The 17826-nt window shown below is 35.6% G+C and overlaps 2 protein-coding genes across 2 annotated transcripts; one reads left to right on the top strand and one right to left on the bottom strand.

Moving 5' to 3' along the window:
• The first annotated feature begins 9976 nt into the window (after nucleotides 1–9976).
• On the top strand, nucleotides 9977–13043 carry LOC120071024 (protein EDS1L-like). Its single transcript, XM_039023010.1, has 3 exons — nucleotides 9977–10529; nucleotides 11216–11980; nucleotides 12132–13043. The coding sequence occupies exons 1-3, from the start codon at nucleotides 10212–10214 to the stop codon at nucleotides 12870–12872; spliced, it is 1824 nt and encodes a 607-aa protein (XP_038878938.1). The 5' UTR covers nucleotides 9977–10211; the 3' UTR covers nucleotides 12873–13043.
• Nucleotides 13044–14644: 1601 nt separating this feature from the next.
• Nucleotides 14645–16465, bottom strand: LOC120071026. Its single transcript, XM_039023011.1, has 3 exons — nucleotides 16204–16465; nucleotides 15988–16051; nucleotides 14645–15889 (listed from the first exon to the last, which is right to left on the bottom strand). Exons 1-3 carry the CDS (start codon nucleotides 16282–16284, stop codon nucleotides 14982–14984), a joined length of 1053 nt encoding a protein of 350 aa, XP_038878939.1. The 5' UTR covers nucleotides 16285–16465; the 3' UTR covers nucleotides 14645–14981.
• Between the last annotated feature and the right edge of the window lie 1361 nt (nucleotides 16466–17826).

Raw genomic sequence — 17826 nt, 5'->3', positions numbered from 1 at the left:
CACTACAGACCTATTTAGGTTATCACTTAAGGCATGATCCACTTGTATATCACATATACATGCTTAAGTTCACATAAGATAACCGAGGAGCTTTGTTTATTGGATGTGAGTAAATGCCAGAATTAAATAACAGTTATTTTATTCATTGAACAATGTGTATCGTTACAAAACAACGAGACTCCGGGAGAATTTGGACACCAATCCCAACAAGGACTACTGTGTAGATGAGAAAGTCTATCGCATAGACTAGCTACTTGATCGTTTAGGCTCTCAAGTGATCATATAATAAGACTATCTCTTACTCGATTACTAATAATGTTAGTTGTGTGAGATTTTTAAATCAAATTTCATTTTATTTCAAATTTGCCGTAAAACCATATAACTACCCACTAAGGGTGGTTATGGAGAAAAATAAATTTAATTATCAAATAATTAATAAATATAAATAAATATGTTAACTAACTTATCATATTATATTTATAACCTATAGTCTTAATATTGCAATCATATACAATATATAAATCATAGTTCTTTTTCTCTATTTTATGGCATTTAATATATATCGTATTTATATTAAATTTAATAACCATGAATCTAAATCATAGAAATTATATTTGAATCATATTCAAATATTAGTTCCTCCAATCAAATAATAATGTATCAGATACATTATATCAATTATATCATATATAATTTAATTAATTTAATTATATCATATATAATCAAATTTTCTCTTATTAATTTGAATATTTCAAATTAATCCCAAAAACTTATTCTTAACTTAAATTCATTGAGCTACCAAGGGGACATTATGGATCTGTAGCTTGAAGCTCCAACTATACATGCATAACTAACTAAACTCTTTAATCACATTATCCACCATTCATTAACTGTTGGGCACTCCACGAAAGATCGATAATTGCACTCTTCGCACTATAAATATATTTCTGTGTCCATTGGATATAACCAATCAACAGTACGATGATCCTTCACAAATTGCTCGTAAGTACAACTGGGTCAAATTACCATTTTTCCCATGTAGTTACATCTAACTTCTTATACTACTTCTAATGAATAATAGATCATAGCCCCACTATGACTAAACTTTTCTCGGGCCAAGAGAGGGTGTGGCGCAACATTGTTCAAGACCCGGAATCAGACCTTAAGGGAGTAATTTATCTACTTACCCCTACTTCGGGGAAGTAGAGAATTTCATCTGTTGGGTTTTATATCCTAAAACTCGTGGTTTGTAAACAGTAGAACTTATTCTAAAAATTCAATAAAGTTGTTATTGATTATATTGGTTTTTTAGAAATCTAACAAATCTAAGTCCCTTGACGATTATATGAGTACTTGAACTTTATGTGGAGACATACAAGTGGATTAGGTTTGAGTAAATAGTCAAAATGATCTATAGTATATGAATGAGGTTGGATACCTTATTCTGGTAATACTATTGGATGCAGCCTACTTTGTAGTTATTACAAATAGTTGTAAAGTGCTACAAACGAAGTGATCCGGATTCGTTCATGTTGGGACATGGGGAGTGAGGGTATCCTGTGCAAATAAGTTTTGTGCAAGATCAGACCACGAAACCAATCACTCTTACTTTATAACGTTGTTTACTGTTTAAGACTGACTGTTTTCAAAGTGATGACCTAGGTAACTTAACCTTAATCTTGAGCTAACTATGAACTCCTGTTTGTTCGAGATTATCCTTTGATCTGCAAACGGTGAGAGTAGACCAACTGCCTCTGCTCAATAAGCTTACAATTTTGGGGATAAGACCGGATAAATAGTTGGGAACATAGGGTGCAAGATGGAATTCACTTCTACCCGATTAGGGTTAGTAGAAAGGTTGTTTCCTTCTAGTGCTGATTCTGGGTCTTGAACAAAAGACCTCACCCTCTCATTGGCCTAAGAGGGATTCGATTTGTTGATTGGATCACAAATCAATTGTTCATTAGGAATCCGTGGGACTTAAGGAACAAGACGTAATTTTGAGGGTAAAATAGAGATTCGACCCAGCCGTTGTTACGAGCAGCCTATGAAGGGTTAACTTACTAATCATGGTTATATCGAGTGGACATAATATATCTACAGTGAGGGGAGTTCAACTATGAGCTTTAGTGGAATCACCCATTAGTTAACGAATTAAGGTTAGATCGGTCTAATGAGTTTAGCTGATTAATCTCGGATCATTGGAACCCATGGTCTGTAGGTCCGCGAGGTCCCGCTACTAGCTCGTAAATAGATTAGCTCTAGAATAGCTTGATAAGTTAATTTGAAGTGTTCAAATTAGAATTAAATGAATTGGAGAAATAAAATTTAAATATGATTTAAATATTCGAAGATGGAATTGTGTAAAAATTAATTTAATTTTTTATATTAAATTAATTAGAATTATTTAAAATTGTTTAAATAATTATTTATTAATTTTATTAAGAAAGTTAATTTATGAAATAAATTTTGTAAAATTAATAATATTTTAAATTTTATTAAATAAAATTGATTTATGAAAACAATTTTGATAAAATTGAAAAAGAAAAGAAAAACACAAAAGTTGGAAAATTGATTTTCCATTGTCTTCATGTACTAGCTCACCAACAACCCACCTTAAACTCTTCATCAACTCCAAACATGAGCTGCATCTCATGCAGAAAATCTCTTTGCATGAATGTCTGCAATATATTGAAGAGATTGGAGTATTTTGAAGGTAATGCAATCGAACAATTTTTCTAAAAAATTCGTGAGAGAAGAAGGTTGTTCTTCTGGTGGGTTGCTACTGTGAGTTTCTCCAAATTCCCTTAATTCCAGCTTATTTTGAGTTCCACCACTCAATCTAGAGCATCAAGAGGATAGTAGAGAAGAACTTGGGGTGGTCTACAACAAGATTTTGTGGAGATTTGCAGCTGGTTCAAAACTTAGAGGAAGTTCTTCAAAGGTATGTCATGAAACCCATTTATTTATATTGAAGAATGTTTTCTTTTCAGCCAAAATTAATGAATCAGAATGCTTATGGATCCTAGTTTCTTCCGCTACGCGTTGGTACCATCCAACACCATCTTGTGTAGCTGAGATTCCAACTCCCCAATCAGAAGAATTCCCAAAATGGTGGGCTTGTTGAATCAGCAATCTGGTCACTCTCACTCATGTAAATCAAATGATCGCCCTTATAGGAAAAAGTTCACAACTTACTTAGAAATAAGGTCATGTTACTTATGGTCATCCTAGTGAAATGAAAGTCTCAATTATGAACGACGTTATATAACGAGACTAAACATTTCGTGGTCCTGTCTTATACAAACTTCGTTGTATAGAATAACCCCGTTCGCATGTCTAATACACGAATGATCAGGATCAGATCATTTGTAACACTTTACAACATTTGAACCACCTACAAAGTGGGTCATACTCATAGTGTCGCCAGGATAAGGTATTCAGCCTTATCCATATACTACAGACCATTTAGGTTATCACTTAAAACACGATCCACTTGTCTGTCTCCACATACATGTTTAAGTTACAAAGATAACCAAGGATCTTGGTTTATTGGTTTGTAGTTAATGAAACTAAAATATCATATATTTCATAGACTGTAGTGAATAAAATATCATATATTATAAATCACTGAATGTTTGTTCATACAAATGTTTACAAACTACAGGACCCTATGAGATTTAGGACATCAACCCTAACAATCTCCCACTTGTCCTAAAGCTAGTGGAGTGTACAAGACAATCAAATTACAAGTACACAAAACAATAAACTAGGGCATAAACGCCCAGAACAAGATCTCCCACTAGTTCTAGTCCAGTCGTGGTCTGTCCCAGATACCCATACTCTGCAGGCGACCCTCAAACACTGTAGCCGTGAGGCCCTTCATGAACGGATCAACAACGTTGTGCTCCATAGCTATCCTCGTGACAATCACGTCCCCTCGATGCACAATCTCTCGGAGATGGTATTTTCACTCAATGTGCTTGTCGCGCTTATGAATCCGAGGCTTATGGGAATTCGCCACAACACCACTATTATCACAATAAAGTGTGATAGACCTAGACATGTTTGGAACAATTTCCAGATCAGCTAGGAACTTTCTGAGGAAAACGATCTCCTTAGCAGCTTCACAAGCCGCTACATACTCGGCCTCTATGGTGGAGTTCACTATGCACCCTTGTTTGGTGCTTCGGCAAACTAAAACTCCTATGTTTACTAGACCGTCGCCAAACTTCTAGATCTCTTTTAATACAACTTCTTGTTTAGTGCTTTGCGATGTAGCCTGATGTATGCGACATTATGTACTAGACCTGACATCTGCTATACCGTGGGGTTAATCAGTAGATATCAGTCTAATCTAGGATTTAATCACTGAACCGTCATTAAGAATATCCTCAAATATCTATGGAGAATGAGAGACTACATGGTCGTGTATGGTTCTAAGGATTTGATCATTATGGGATACACAGACTCTAATTTCTATACTGATAAGGATTCTAGGAAATCCATATCAGGATTAGTGTTCACTCTTAACAGAGGAGCAGTAGTCTGGAGGAGCACTAAGCAGGGGTGCATTGTTGACTCCACCATGGAGGCTGAGTATGTAGCGACTTGTGAAGCTACTAAAAAAGTTGTGTGGCTCAGAAAATTTCTGACTGATTTGGAAGTGGTTCCAGATATGTCAAAGCTCATCACTCTTTATTGTGATAATAGTGGTGTTGTGTTTAATTCCCGAGAGCCTAGAAGTCATAAACGCAGAAAGCACATACAGTGAAAGTATCATCTCATTCGAGAGATTGTGTATTGAGGAGACGTGATCATCATAGAGATAGCTTTGAAGCACAATGTTGTTTATCCATTTACAAAGACCTTCACGGCTAAGATTTTAAGGGTCACTTGTAGAGTATAGGTCTACGGGATAGGCCACATTTAGTCTAGGGCAAATGGGAGATTTTATACTAGGTACGTTTTATACCTTAGTTTATTGATTTGTGTACTTGTATATTAGTATGACTTGTATATTGTACACCCCACTAGCTTTAGAAGAAGTGGGAGATTGTTAGGGTTGGTGTCCTAAATCTCGTAGGGTCATGTAGTTTGTAATTGTTTAATACAATATGAGATGTTTTATTTGACATTTAGTAGTATTAAACCCATAAACCAATAAACTAATATTCAAGGTTATCTTCTATAGCTTAAACATTCTTATAGAGACATAGAGGTGGATCATATTTAAGTGATAACCTAAATGGTCTGTAGTAGATGGATAAGGTTGAATACCTTATCTTGGTGATACTACGAGTACAACTCGCTTTGTAGATATTACAATTATTGTAAAGTGCTACAAATAATCTGATCCTGATCATTCATGTGGAGACATGTGGTGGGGGTATTCTATACAAAGGAGTTTGTATAAGATCAGACCACGAAATGACTAGTCTCATTATATAACACTATTCATAATAGGGACTTACATTTCACCAGGATGACCATAGGTGATATGACCTAAATCCTGAGTGAGTTATGAATGTCTGCCTATGAGGGTGGTCCTTTGATTTGTATAGGTGAGAGTGGCCAGATCGTCGACTCAACAAGCTTACCATTTTAGGGATTTGTTTGATTGGGGAGCTGGGAACATAACTACATAAGACGGAACTCACTCATTCCTCGAGGTCGGGGTAAGTAGATAAATTGCTCTCTTAAGGGCTGATTCCAGAGTTTGAACAATGTGCCACCACACCCTCTCTTGGACCGGGAGGGGTTTCGTCATAATTGGACTATGATTTATTGTTTAGTAAAGAGATAAGTGGTACTTAAGGAGTTACAGGGGCAAAACAGTAATTTTGGCCCAACTGTACTTACGAGTAATTTGTGAAGGGTAATCGAATTGTTGACTGGTTATATCCAATGGACACAAAAATATATCTGTAGTGTGAAGAGTGTTGTTGTCAGTCTTTAGTGGAGTACCCGACAGTTAATGGATGTTGAATAATTTAATTAAAGAGTTTAATTAATTATTCAAGTACCATTGGAGCTTCAAACTATAAGTCCATGAGGTCCTCACTATAGCTCAACAGGAATTAAATGAGAACCAATTTTGGATTAATTTTATTTATTCAAATTAATTAAGGGGATTAATTATATGTGATATAACTAATTTAATTTAATTATATATCATATAATTACTATAATATAAATGATGCATTATACTATAAAGTTTATTTGAATATGATTTAAATATTAATTGTATGAATTTGATGCAGATAATTAAATTTAATATAAATGAAATTTATATTAATCATGCATTGTTGAGAGAATGAAAACTATAGGTTATATTGTATTTGATATAATATTAAACTATAGGTTATGTGTTATATTAGATATAACATATAGTTTAATATATAATATATGATAAGGTAGTTATCATATATTTATATATTAGATTATTTTAATTCGTTTTCAAAATGGTTTTGGGAGAGAACTGTAACTCTCTTCCCCCTATTTCTCTCATTCTAGTGTATGTGTGAATGTAGTGCTCAATAGACTGCCACAATTCCGAAAAGAGACAGAAGTTTTCCTTTGGAAAAACAGTTTTTCCTTTCAATCACTTCCTCTCTTCAAAAAACCTAAGAGCCCACATCTCCTCAGTGATTCTCATCCCATTAAAGAATACAGGAGGCTCTTTTCGTGGTGATGACCATTTGGATTGAGTTCGTTTGTAACATATTCGAAAAAAGAAAATACGTGAAGAATGATTATTTAAGGGTGAGTTTTCTCTCACCTTAGTTCTCTCATTTTCTTTTTGTTAGCATGCTGTAAAATTTATGATTATGCAGTACTTTGTAATTTTGATTCTGTGAAAATAAATTTTGGATCAATCTCCATACTTCTACTTAAGGACCTTCAAAGGTTCCTTCACAAGAAACTTGTGTCTTCAAGGAGTGTGCAACTTCAGAAATGTGGAAGTCTTCTGGGAGAATTCTATCTAGGTTCTCTGGAGTGCAAAATTTTGTGTGCTCTATAAATGAAGAGAACTCCTCTCTTTATAGAGTTGTTAGGTGGGCTTTGTAGGTTTGGGCTTGGTTGTTTTATGGACTTGGCCTTTAAGCCCAACAAATTGGATTCGGGTCATATTTGACATTTGGGTTCAATTAAGCATTTTTTTGGCTCGATTGAACTTTAGCCCAAATAATAATATCAAATTGGACCAAATTATTTTATGCAATCCAAAATGATGAAAACACGTAGCTTCATGGGGATTTTTCAATTTATATCTTTAATTTCAATCTGGGACACATGTCACCTTTTAGTTAGTCCCAAATTTAGTTATTTATGATTTTTTCATTAATTTGGTATGTGATGTGGCAATTTATGATTGGTCTAAAATTTCTCATTCAACAACGGGAAAGTTATTTTATAAAATTTCAGGAATTGTTCGAAATTTAGAGATGATTTATTTTTATAAAGAATCTCTTTTCCATTTCCATTCCAGAGTTTTTATGTGTTTCCACACCCCTTCGAGACCCCGAAAAATGAACAACTTTTCTTCGGAACACATACAAGATTCGTCATTGCAAAAAGGATAATGGTAACCCCACCATTAACTACTTCATTTATGAATTTCATAGTAATAGAAATACATGATATAGAGATTCTAAATTGGAGAAGGTGTGTTCTTGGTAAGGCTACAAAGTTTTTTGGAAAAGTTATCCTAGAAAGAGTATAGAATTCAGAACGCTTGAGAAGGAAGAGTGTTATGTCAGAAATAGTTTTCAAATCACTAGATTATGTACCCATGGTGATTTTTCGTGTGCTGCGTGAATGTGTTTCCGTAGTATACTAGAGAGAGATTGGTCTTTTGGACCTGCTTCAACACATACATAGGCTTTAGGTCGTATGTCGGGATGCTTTGTCCTTTAAGGACTGTTCTATGTGCACGTATGACAAAGATTGGTTATGCTATGCATCTTAAAGAGTACTTAGTGTATAATATAATAGAGATTGCTCTGCTATATACCTGGAGATTACTCGAGACATAGTATGAGAGAGATTTGCTCTACTATGTGTAAGGAGAACTTTTATGCATAGTATAACAGAGATTGGGTTGTTTTGCGTGTTTAGTTTACTCCACACCAGTATGATAGAGCTTTGGGACGGATTTGGTACTGACTTTTACCTACTTATGATTATGTCTTCAAGAGCTAATTTTACAAAATTTCTATATGTTTTTAATTGTCTCGAGTTTTAAAATTGCTCGCGATTCACGTCCTTTTACAGAGTCTTGGATTTCATTTGAGAATTTGAAATTTAACATTTGAAATTATTTTCTTGAAAATATTTTTCTTAATAACTTATTCTTTTCTTAAATTCTTAAATGTTTCCATGAGATAGCAATTGAGGTTCCAACAGACATACTGGAGTTGAAATCTACCACCAGTTTCATTTAGACTACATAATATTGCATATGTAAAAGTATTACTATTATTTAGACTTATAAGTAAAGTGGCTAGCCTTAGTTTTAAATATTTAGTAAACAAAAACTTGCATGTTTCTCTTACATAGTTTTTATGGATTTGTTTCAAATGTAGTGATTTGAATTATATGGATGAATGTGTGTTGAAGCAAATTTGATAGTGGAGTTGTAGTTGGAAATAAATTATTTCGGAGTGTATTTTTTTTTTCAGGTGTGGTTTATCTAATTTTTAAGAAAACTCTGCCAAAATTTTTATAGAATTTGATTTAGTAAATTTTATTTCTAATGGTGCTTATAGTGAAAGGTTTTTGCTAGCTACTTTGTTTAAAAAATATTTTTAGAGTTTGACCATGGATTTCATAGTTTAATTAAAAACTTTTGTCGTCATGCCACGTCCTCAGTTTGTTAGGATAACTTGGGACGGAATGTGACAACAAGTGAAAATAATTCATTGATCTGACTTGAGCTTCCCCTAAGTAGAAGAACTCCTTCGCATGATGGTATCTTAGGCTTCCCATAAGATAGAGAATTCCTCCTCGAAAGATAAATCTTAAGGCTTCCCCTAAAACAATGAAAGCTTCTTGTTCAACGGTGATTTTCCATGACAAATATATCAAGCAAAGATATTACTCAACCGCAGTGTACCAACGGCTACCACATAAAGTACAAAACCATCAAAACATATATAGAAACAGCAACACTAATAATGCAAAAACTTCCAAATAAATAGGCACAACGAAGAAAAGGAAGAACATCCCAATCAAAATTGACAAACAAATAAGAGAGGAAAAAATTCATAGAAAATAGTTATGCAAAATATTCCACATAAGAAAAAAATTCTTGCAAAAATAGCATCTTTTGTGACAATTTCTATGACATAACCCGTTCAACTACAAACCAAAGTCCTTAAACAAATATTCAACCAACAACAAAATCTTTAAAACTTTTATAAAGGAATCTGTTTATATTCTCCATTTTACACTAATCATTGTTTAATTAATTTTTAATATTTGATTATTAAGTCTCCATTTTAGAGCCTCTGATGTTTGAAACACGTTTATGCATAGTTCTCTTACATGTTTAGACTAATAATGAAGAATAAACAAAATATAAGAGAAAATTTATAATCAATTGGGTGGTAGCGACTCTCATTTATATGAACAATTTTTCATTCTCTTCGTTATCATTTATTTCTTGTTTTCTCCATTTTTAAGAGAGAATTATTATGATTCTTCTTCCTATTTTGGTAGGCTTTTTTAACACAAAATTCATATGCAAATATTTAGGGAGATATTTGTTTAAGAATAGATTGCAAAAAAATGAGTACAAGAGGATTTTTTTTTTTTTTTTTTTTTATCTTTTTGTCTCAAAATATTACAATTTTGTCTTGAAAAACTTGCATGTTCTAGGAAAGGTATTTTCCTAACTCTCACATGTGAAAGTGAAAGAAACAAAGGTGGAAAGTTCATGGATATTTAAATTTGATTCCTTAGCAAACCCACTTGAGTTTCTTGAAAGCCCAGCGCCAACCCAAAACTACTTTTTCTAAAGGAAAAACGACAAGCAATTAATTGAAATCTCATCATTTATCTTTATCATATATTCCGAAGAAGACGAAGACGGAGACGACGACGAAGACGAAGAGAGCATCATCGGAGCTATTAAAAACAGAGAAAAAGAAACTGTAAAAGTCATTACTCAGACTCAGACAGCATCATCGCTGTCGGAGCTAAGGAAAATGGCTCACTCGAGACTTGAAGACGCCACTGGTTTGAAGGAAGATCTCATCGCAAACGCCTGGTCCGCCGCCATTAAAGCTCACAAGCATCCTGAGAAGCCATTTCTCCTTGATAAAACCCGAGATTTCTCCGTCATCAGCTTCGCCGGATCTTGGTCGCCCGACGCCTGGTTCTCCTCTTCCGATTCGTCTTTCGGAGAAACGAAAATCGATTCTCGGCTGTTTCCGTCCGTCAGGAGCATCGGCGTCGACGATTATGCTGTGGTCAACTCTGCATTTTTTCAGAGATTTGAGGGAATTTTGGGGAAGCTCAAGGAGGTACTTTGTCCTAATTTTCCCCCCAATTTATTACTTTTTATGGGTCTACCGGTTTAAATATTCACGTTTGCTTCTCAAGTTCTTTATTCATTTACTTTCTTCAATAAAAGTTAATAAACTTCCCCATCTCCTATATTCCTTACCAAAAATTTAGAGGTTTAAAAAGGATGAATTCTACTGATTCTTCCTCAAATTTTCTATTTAATTCCTTCTCCAAAGTTTTTAAAAATTTTGAAAGTTAGCTTTAAACTTGATAAAGGACTTAAATTGATTGGCAATTGGAGTTTAATGAAAATAAGTATAAATTTTCTACACAATGGAATACGGAAGTACTTTAGTTTGGAGTTTAAATTAATACGTTGCATAATTAGTTTGAATTTTATAAAAGTTTTAAGACTATAAATGGACACTTTCCCAAGATTTGTAATTGTTTCTCCCCTTTATGACTCTTTACTCCTTTAATGTAAATATAATAACTTTTTGTTACTGCAAATATACAGATATAGAAAGTAACTTTGCCAAATATGATTCAGTATCGTTCTCCATATTTCACCAGCTCTTTATGAAAAACAATTCCTAGAAAGTGCGCACCTCTCCTTTTTCAAGTTCTCATTATTGTTATTCACTTGCAATAAATTCAGTCTTCTTTTACCTATTGAGATCGATAATCAAATTTTGTTTCTCAGGTTCTGAGAGGGAATAAGCCTGTGGTGTTTACTGGCCACTCAGTCGGAGGTCCAATAGCCATTCTGGCAACCATCTGGCTGTTGGAACAGCAAAGAAACTCAGACTCAAACACCAACTTCACTCCTCCAAAATGTATCACATTTGGATCTCCCCTTGTTGGTAACTTCATTTTCTCCCATGCTCTCAAAAGGGAGAAATGGTCAATCCATTTCGTCCACTTTGTCACGAGATATGACATCGTTCCACGAATCCATCTTGCTCCTTTATCTTCCTTACAACCACAACTTCAAACCATCCTCAACACCTTGAACTCGAGATCACTCGGGTCAGCATCAAATGGGAACGTAGCTACCGAGTTCTTCATGACAGTGATGAGGAATGCATCAGCAGTGGTAAGCAATGCCGCCTGCCATCTTATGGGAAACACTAACCTTTTGCTAGACACTTTGAAAAGCTTTGTGCAATTGAGTCCTTATAGCCCTTTTGGCACTTACATTTTCTTTACTGAAAGTGAGAAAGTGGTGGTGGTGAGCAACCCAGATGCTGTTTTACAAATACTATTCTACTCTTGTCAGTTGAGTTCTGAGAGCGAATGTGATCACATTGCTCAACAAAGTTTAAAGGCCCATTGGGGTTATGAATCTAAAATGCAGCAAAACTTGGAGCTCCTATATGCCATTCGTCTAGATGAATTGGATAAGCTTCCATTGTCCTTAACAGACAGGAACACACCAATAACTGAAGTATTGAATGAACTTGGCCTAGTAAGTTCTCTAAACTTTTTGCTCTCCTCTCTCTCTGTCTCATATGTATATTCATATTCTTCTTCAACTCCAACGAATTCTAATTTGAAGTGTCATAGGGTATGCGACATGGAAGTACAACGAATTCTAATTTTTTAATGTGAAATTACAGAGTACGAGAGCTTTATTGAATCTTCGGGCAGCCGGCACATACGAAGAGCAGAAAATGAAAAATCAAGAAAGGATGGAACTAAAGAAACAGTATATCGAGGAACGATTGAATTGGCTAGAAGAAAATTACAGAGCTGTATGTAATGTTGACGGTTTGGGATATTATGATGCCTTTAAACTCCAAGCGGATCCGAAAGACTTCCAAGCTAATATCAAGAGGCTTGAGCAGGCAGGCATATGGGATGAGATCGTAGAAATGCTCAAAAGATATGAGCTCCCAGAGGAATTCGAGGGCAATGATGAGTGGATAAAACTCGGAACCAGGTTTCGCCGTCTCGTTGAGCCTCTAGATATTGCTAACTACTATAGACACTCGAAGAATGATGATACTGGTCCTTATCTGACAAAAGGAAGGCCGAAACGTTACAGATTTACACAGAGATGGCTCGAACATAGTCAAAAGATGACAGAACCCAGTGAAGAATCAACTCTTTGGGCAATAGTTGAGGAGCTTCGTATCCAAACCAAAACCAAAATGTATGCTGAATGTTCAAGAGAAATTATAGAGCTGGAGAAGAAGATGAAGCGATGTGTCAATGTGATTGAAGATGATATGTTGTTAGAGAAATCTACCTTCATGGAGTGGTGGAAGACACTTCCTGAGCATCATAGATCACAGTCTTGTATTAAGGATGATATCGAGAGGATGGTAAATAACGAGGATGCTACTAACACGATGTAGTCCGACCTAAATGCGCCATTGTACTTGTAAAAGAAATGATGTTCCAACAGGATCCCTTCTGTTTGTATGAATAATTAGAAACTTATTTTTAAAAAAATGCCCTAATGTAGGATGTACTTCACTTTTTAATGAATATGTTCTAAAACAATTTCACTGCCAATTTTATACTCATGGCGGGACTTTCAACAAGATAATCAACAAGCACTAACCTTGCAAACTCCGACGGAAACGGCCAACCACCTGTGCTGAGGGGAAAAGGCCTCGTTCATGGAGATAAATGCCGGTTTGCCTTCTAGAAGATACTGGGATAATTAGAAACTAGAATGCAATTTAAGATGCAACATAAACCATAAACAATAAGCATGACAGGTATATTATAGAAAAAGGAACTACAGGCAAAACATTTATATCAGAGTAACCATTTGAAACAGTAAACATAATTTTGAGGATCGTAGAGTAACTTTTCCTAAGTCAATCCAAACAGACATTTTCTCTCGAGAATCCAATCTCCAATCTGTTCATATATAGCAACTGTAATAGTTTACGTATGGAGAGTAGAGACCACCAATCAACAATCAATATGTTCTAAATAAGTTGGACCAAATAGGTCAATATCAACAGCAAATGAGTACGCAGTATAGAAGTGGTTAATACCTCTCCATTCACAGGATTATCCTTTGTAATTACAGAAATGTGAAAGCGAGCCCAAAATACACAGAGAATTATAGAAAATCCCATAGCTGCAGTTCAACAAGCGTATTATTCAATCCATCGTGAGCAAAACAGATATTAGGACCTCATTAAAGGGCAGATTCACCAATGGCCTAATGAATACATGATTTACAAGCTTAGATGGTGAAGCTTTATTCCTGTGAAGTACAACCAATTACAGACACTACAAGAAACCCGTCTTCCAGCAAGCACCTGCCCTGCCACTGCCAGTGAAGAGGCACAAAATATGGTATGACCAAAACAGATGTGGCGTTCAGCCCATCCAAGGAAAACTGCCAGCTGCAACGCTGTCTTTGAAGTTTAGATCATAGTCTTTATTGTCACTATCGGGGAGACATGCATGTTTTAGGAACTATTTTATTCAATTTGAAAAGTCATCTAGAAGGACACATACGAGAGACACAGGAGTCCATCTCTAAAGCATAAGAATCATAAAAAAGGAGCACCCCCCCCCCCAAAAAAAAAAAGAAAAAGAAGAAGAAGAAGAAACACACACAAAATCTCTTTCATTAAGAAGAATCAAGGTACATAAAGATAAGGCTGCAAAGTTAAAACAGGCCAGAACCAAAAATCTACAATAAGGCATTCCAATCATTGAACATGTCAAAAGAGTTGTTTCAATATAATCCTGAACAATAAGCCAATGAAGGTGTTAAGATGCATCAAACTAAAGATTCTTCTATATCAATCCATGCTCGGTGCCCACTCTTGAGAAAATGTCATTTACAGCCGAACACCAAAGATTAACCATACCACTTAAAATGGTCATTAAAACAATGATAAGCCAATATGTCTAAATTCTAAAGCAAGACGAGTTAAGCTTAACTTTGGCTGATATCAGGTTTCTTATCCCAAAACTAACAAACAAAAAAAATTATGTAGCATATAAGTTATTGAAAGTATTTCCACATTCCATTTTATGCTGTAGAACCCCATGGAAGTAGTCAATCATGACACTAAATTTCATAAAATCTGGAAGACTGAGCAAAGTGATAAATAGAACAGTTTCAGCATACATGCAAATACAAATAAATAAGAAGTGGAAAAAACAAATGTTGTATCATTATTCCATGTATTCATTTCTATACCACCTCGTCTATTCACATATTAAGTACGAAATAAGTCCTCTACATTGGCAAATGTACGATAAGATAAGAACCACACTCATGTACGAAACAGCTCAGTTTAAAGGTTCTCAATCTCATAATCATACTTCAACACCCAAATGCCACTTCTATTACTATGAAAATCAGAGCCCAAGACTACCATAATACCCATGAATCTGAAAAAAAAAAAAAAAAAAAAAAAAAAAAAAAAAAAAAAAAAAAAAAAACGTGAGACCAGACGTACATTTAACTCACAGAAACTGAACACTACCTAAGACCTTGAAATCATGCTACAAGAACGAGCCAATGCGAACATTGGGCTGCCACCTTGTACGTTAGTCTCACTGTCGGCAGGATCACGATCATATGGCTTCCTGCAGCCAGGACAGCGCCCATCCTCTTCAATAATCCTCTTATGACAGAAAAGGCATAGCCGGAATCCACAGAAACAAGGTAAAAAACTCGAGTCTGTAAGGTCTAAGTCTTCAAAGCAAATTGGACAAGATGTAGGCACAGGTAGAACACCACCACAGCCCCAAGGGATGCCACCTCCACATCCGAAACGCCGGTCTGTATTCGGTAAACTAAGCTGTTTTGATAACATGGGCAAACTCTGAGGACGAAAGGCATCATCAGGCCTCCATGCTCGGCAATTCATTGAAGCCCTCTGCACAATTCTCCCACGATCAACACCCGAGTCACCATCTCCTACGCCCAATTCATTTCTGCTGTCTCCACAAGAATCCAATTGAGAGACAACATTGCCTCTAGGGGAAGACTCTGAACATTGATCATGCTGCTTGTCAGTGGCGGCTAGGGCATCGGCAATAGCCTCCCAATCATCCAAGCAGTCATCATCTCCTTCTTCTTCCTCCTCCTCCTCCGTTATACTCCCCGAGCGACAACCACTAGAGCTGCTACGGCAGCTACTACTACTGCTACTCCCAGTAAAATGAGGACCCGAATCATTTCCACCCAAAATACTACTGCCAAGACTAGGGGGGCTATTAGACGGTGAGTCCGAAAAATCGCTGTGGCGGTGGACCGATCTATCGTTCTCTTCTCCTATGTCCCTCATATTTATTTTTTTGGAGGAAAGATTATCATCTTCCCTCGTTTTAATGACCACTGAATCAAGCCGATTGTCTTCTTCGTTCCATTTTTTGTTCTTTACAGCACCTATGACTCGTGAACCCAAATCGATTAAAAACAAATTCTCACATGCATAAATCCCGTTTTCAATTAACAAGAAATTCAAACATAATTAGTGGCAATACCTCGAGAAAGCCATTGTTCCCGACGAACGTCAAGCTTGGACTGCTTCAATTTGGAATTCTTAACCTGAAACCCCCAAACGAAACGATCACGACAAATTAGAAGAAAAGTAAATCAATCATCAACAAAAACAAAACTCTCCGGTATTAAAATCAAAAGGAAAAAAAAATGAGAAGATTACGTCTGAACAGAGAGAAAGAGAGAGAGAGAGTCCTCACCCTCTTCTTCTTAGGCAGGGGTAAATCCCGAGCGTTTGGAGCCAAAGAAATTGAAGCATTGGCGATCGAATCAGTAACCATGATTGAAGAGTTGAAATCGAATTGAAGGAACGAAGGTGGGAAAGAAACCCTAATTTGTGTGGATATTTTTTCCGGGGGAGAGAAGATCTTCGGGGGAGAGAAAGAGAGGGGGAGAGAGAGAGAGAATGGATAACGGAAACTCCTCTGCTTCGCTCGCTCTTTTCCACAGACTAGGAAAAAAACAGAGGGCCGAGATTTCATTTAAATATTAACCAAGTTACCAAAATATCCCTCTTATTTCCTAAATTTTCGCACTTACCCACCCATGCCCCTTTCGCAATGGCTTTAAAATAAAGGGCGAACCATCGTGCATCCCTGTACTGCCCAAAGAGACGAATAAAACGATGTCGTTTAATAACCCAAATGATTTGGACCATTTAATGGGCCGGAGTTAGGCCCAACAACCTGGCCCATATAGTTGGTGCTATTTCGGCCGATGCTTCTCTTTCGATTTAGGTTAAAAGATGTTTTTCTCTATAGTTCCTCAACTTTATTTAATTTCTATACTCTTGAACTTATAATAATTTAGTTATTCAACTGTAACAATTTAGTCTTTATATTTTATGAATTGTAATGATTTAATCAATATTATAAAATATATTTGAGATTTAATGAAATTTTTTACACATGTAGATAGATAAACTGATTGGAAATCAAATTTACATGTCTAAATTGTTACATATAAAAGTTGACACTTAGCTTTTTTTAAAATGGACTAAATTGTTAATTTTATGAAAATTTAGGATTAAACGTTTTAGCCATTACATTTGAGGAATAAAAAATCATAAATTTTGAGTTTTAGTTTCCCTGAGTTGTTTTAAACATTTTAAATCTTTACGTTTAGAAAATGATTCCGAGTCTTTGAACTAGTTAAATTGACCAAAAAAATTAAAATTTTATTAAATTAAATTAGAATTTTCAAACATATATAGTTCTACATATATAACCTAAATAAATATAACTATACAACTGCAGTTTATTGGCGTGTTTGGAATGACTTAAAAAAAATATATTTCAAAAATTCATTTTTAATTAAACACTTTTGATTAAAAAAAATACATGTATTGCAATTCTTTCTTAAAAGTGTTTTTATATATAAATTTGTCTAGTTTGTTACATATAAGAGTATTTTTATTAATATTTTCAAGGTTGGTTGGTGATGGTCGTCGAAAGTGGCAGTCGGAGGATGGCCAACGGAGTTGGTGGCCGGAATTTTGTCAATGTGGGGGAAGGGAATTACCAGAGGTTGGTCGATGGTGGTCGGAGTTGGGCAGTGGCAACTGGAGGTTGGCCGACAACGGTCACCAAGGTGGTGGCCAAAGTTGGTCGGTGGCGGTCGCAGGAAGTGGCGACCGAAGTTGGCTGGTGGCGGGCGGAGTTGATCGGCAGCAATCACTAGAGGTGATGTCGAAGTTGGCCGACGACGTTCGTTGGAGGTGACTGCTGGAGTTCGTCGTGATGGTCACCGAAAGTAGTATCCATAGGTTGGCCGACATATTTCCTAAATTAAATTAGAAGAAAAAGAAAAAAAAGTGACTCATG

Source organism: Benincasa hispida, chromosome 2, assembly GCF_009727055.1.
Source record: "Benincasa hispida cultivar B227 chromosome 2, ASM972705v1, whole genome shotgun sequence".
Taxonomy (NCBI): domain Eukaryota; kingdom Viridiplantae; phylum Streptophyta; class Magnoliopsida; order Cucurbitales; family Cucurbitaceae; genus Benincasa; species Benincasa hispida.
This window is presented reverse-complemented; position numbering and strand designations above follow the sequence as displayed.

What these genes read in the sequence shown, in the direction of transcription:
- LOC120071024 (XM_039023010.1), top strand. Translation starts at nt 10,212, where the DNA reads ATGGCTCACTCGAGACTTGAAGACGCCACTGGTTTGAAGGAAGATCTC. An exon ending in TTTTGGGGAAGCTCAAGGAG is followed by an intron (nt 10,530 to 11,215) that starts GTACTTTGTCCT and finishes TTTGTTTCTCAG; the next exon opens with GTTCTGAGAGGGAATAAGCC. An exon ending in TATTGAATGAACTTGGCCTA is followed by an intron (nt 11,981 to 12,131) that starts GTAAGTTCTCTA and finishes GTGAAATTACAG; the next exon opens with AGTACGAGAGCTTTATTGAA.
- LOC120071026 (XM_039023011.1), bottom strand. Translation starts at nt 16,284, where the DNA reads ATGGTTACTGATTCGATCGCCAATGCTTCAATTTCTTTGGCTCCAAAC. An exon ending in CCCTGCCTAAGAAGAAGAGG is followed by an intron (nt 16,052 to 16,203) that starts GTGAGGACTCTC and finishes TGGGGGTTTCAG; the next exon opens with GTTAAGAATTCCAAATTGAA. An exon ending in GGAACAATGGCTTTCTCGAG is followed by an intron (nt 15,890 to 15,987) that starts GTATTGCCACTA and finishes CACGAGTCATAG; the next exon opens with GTGCTGTAAAGAACAAAAAA.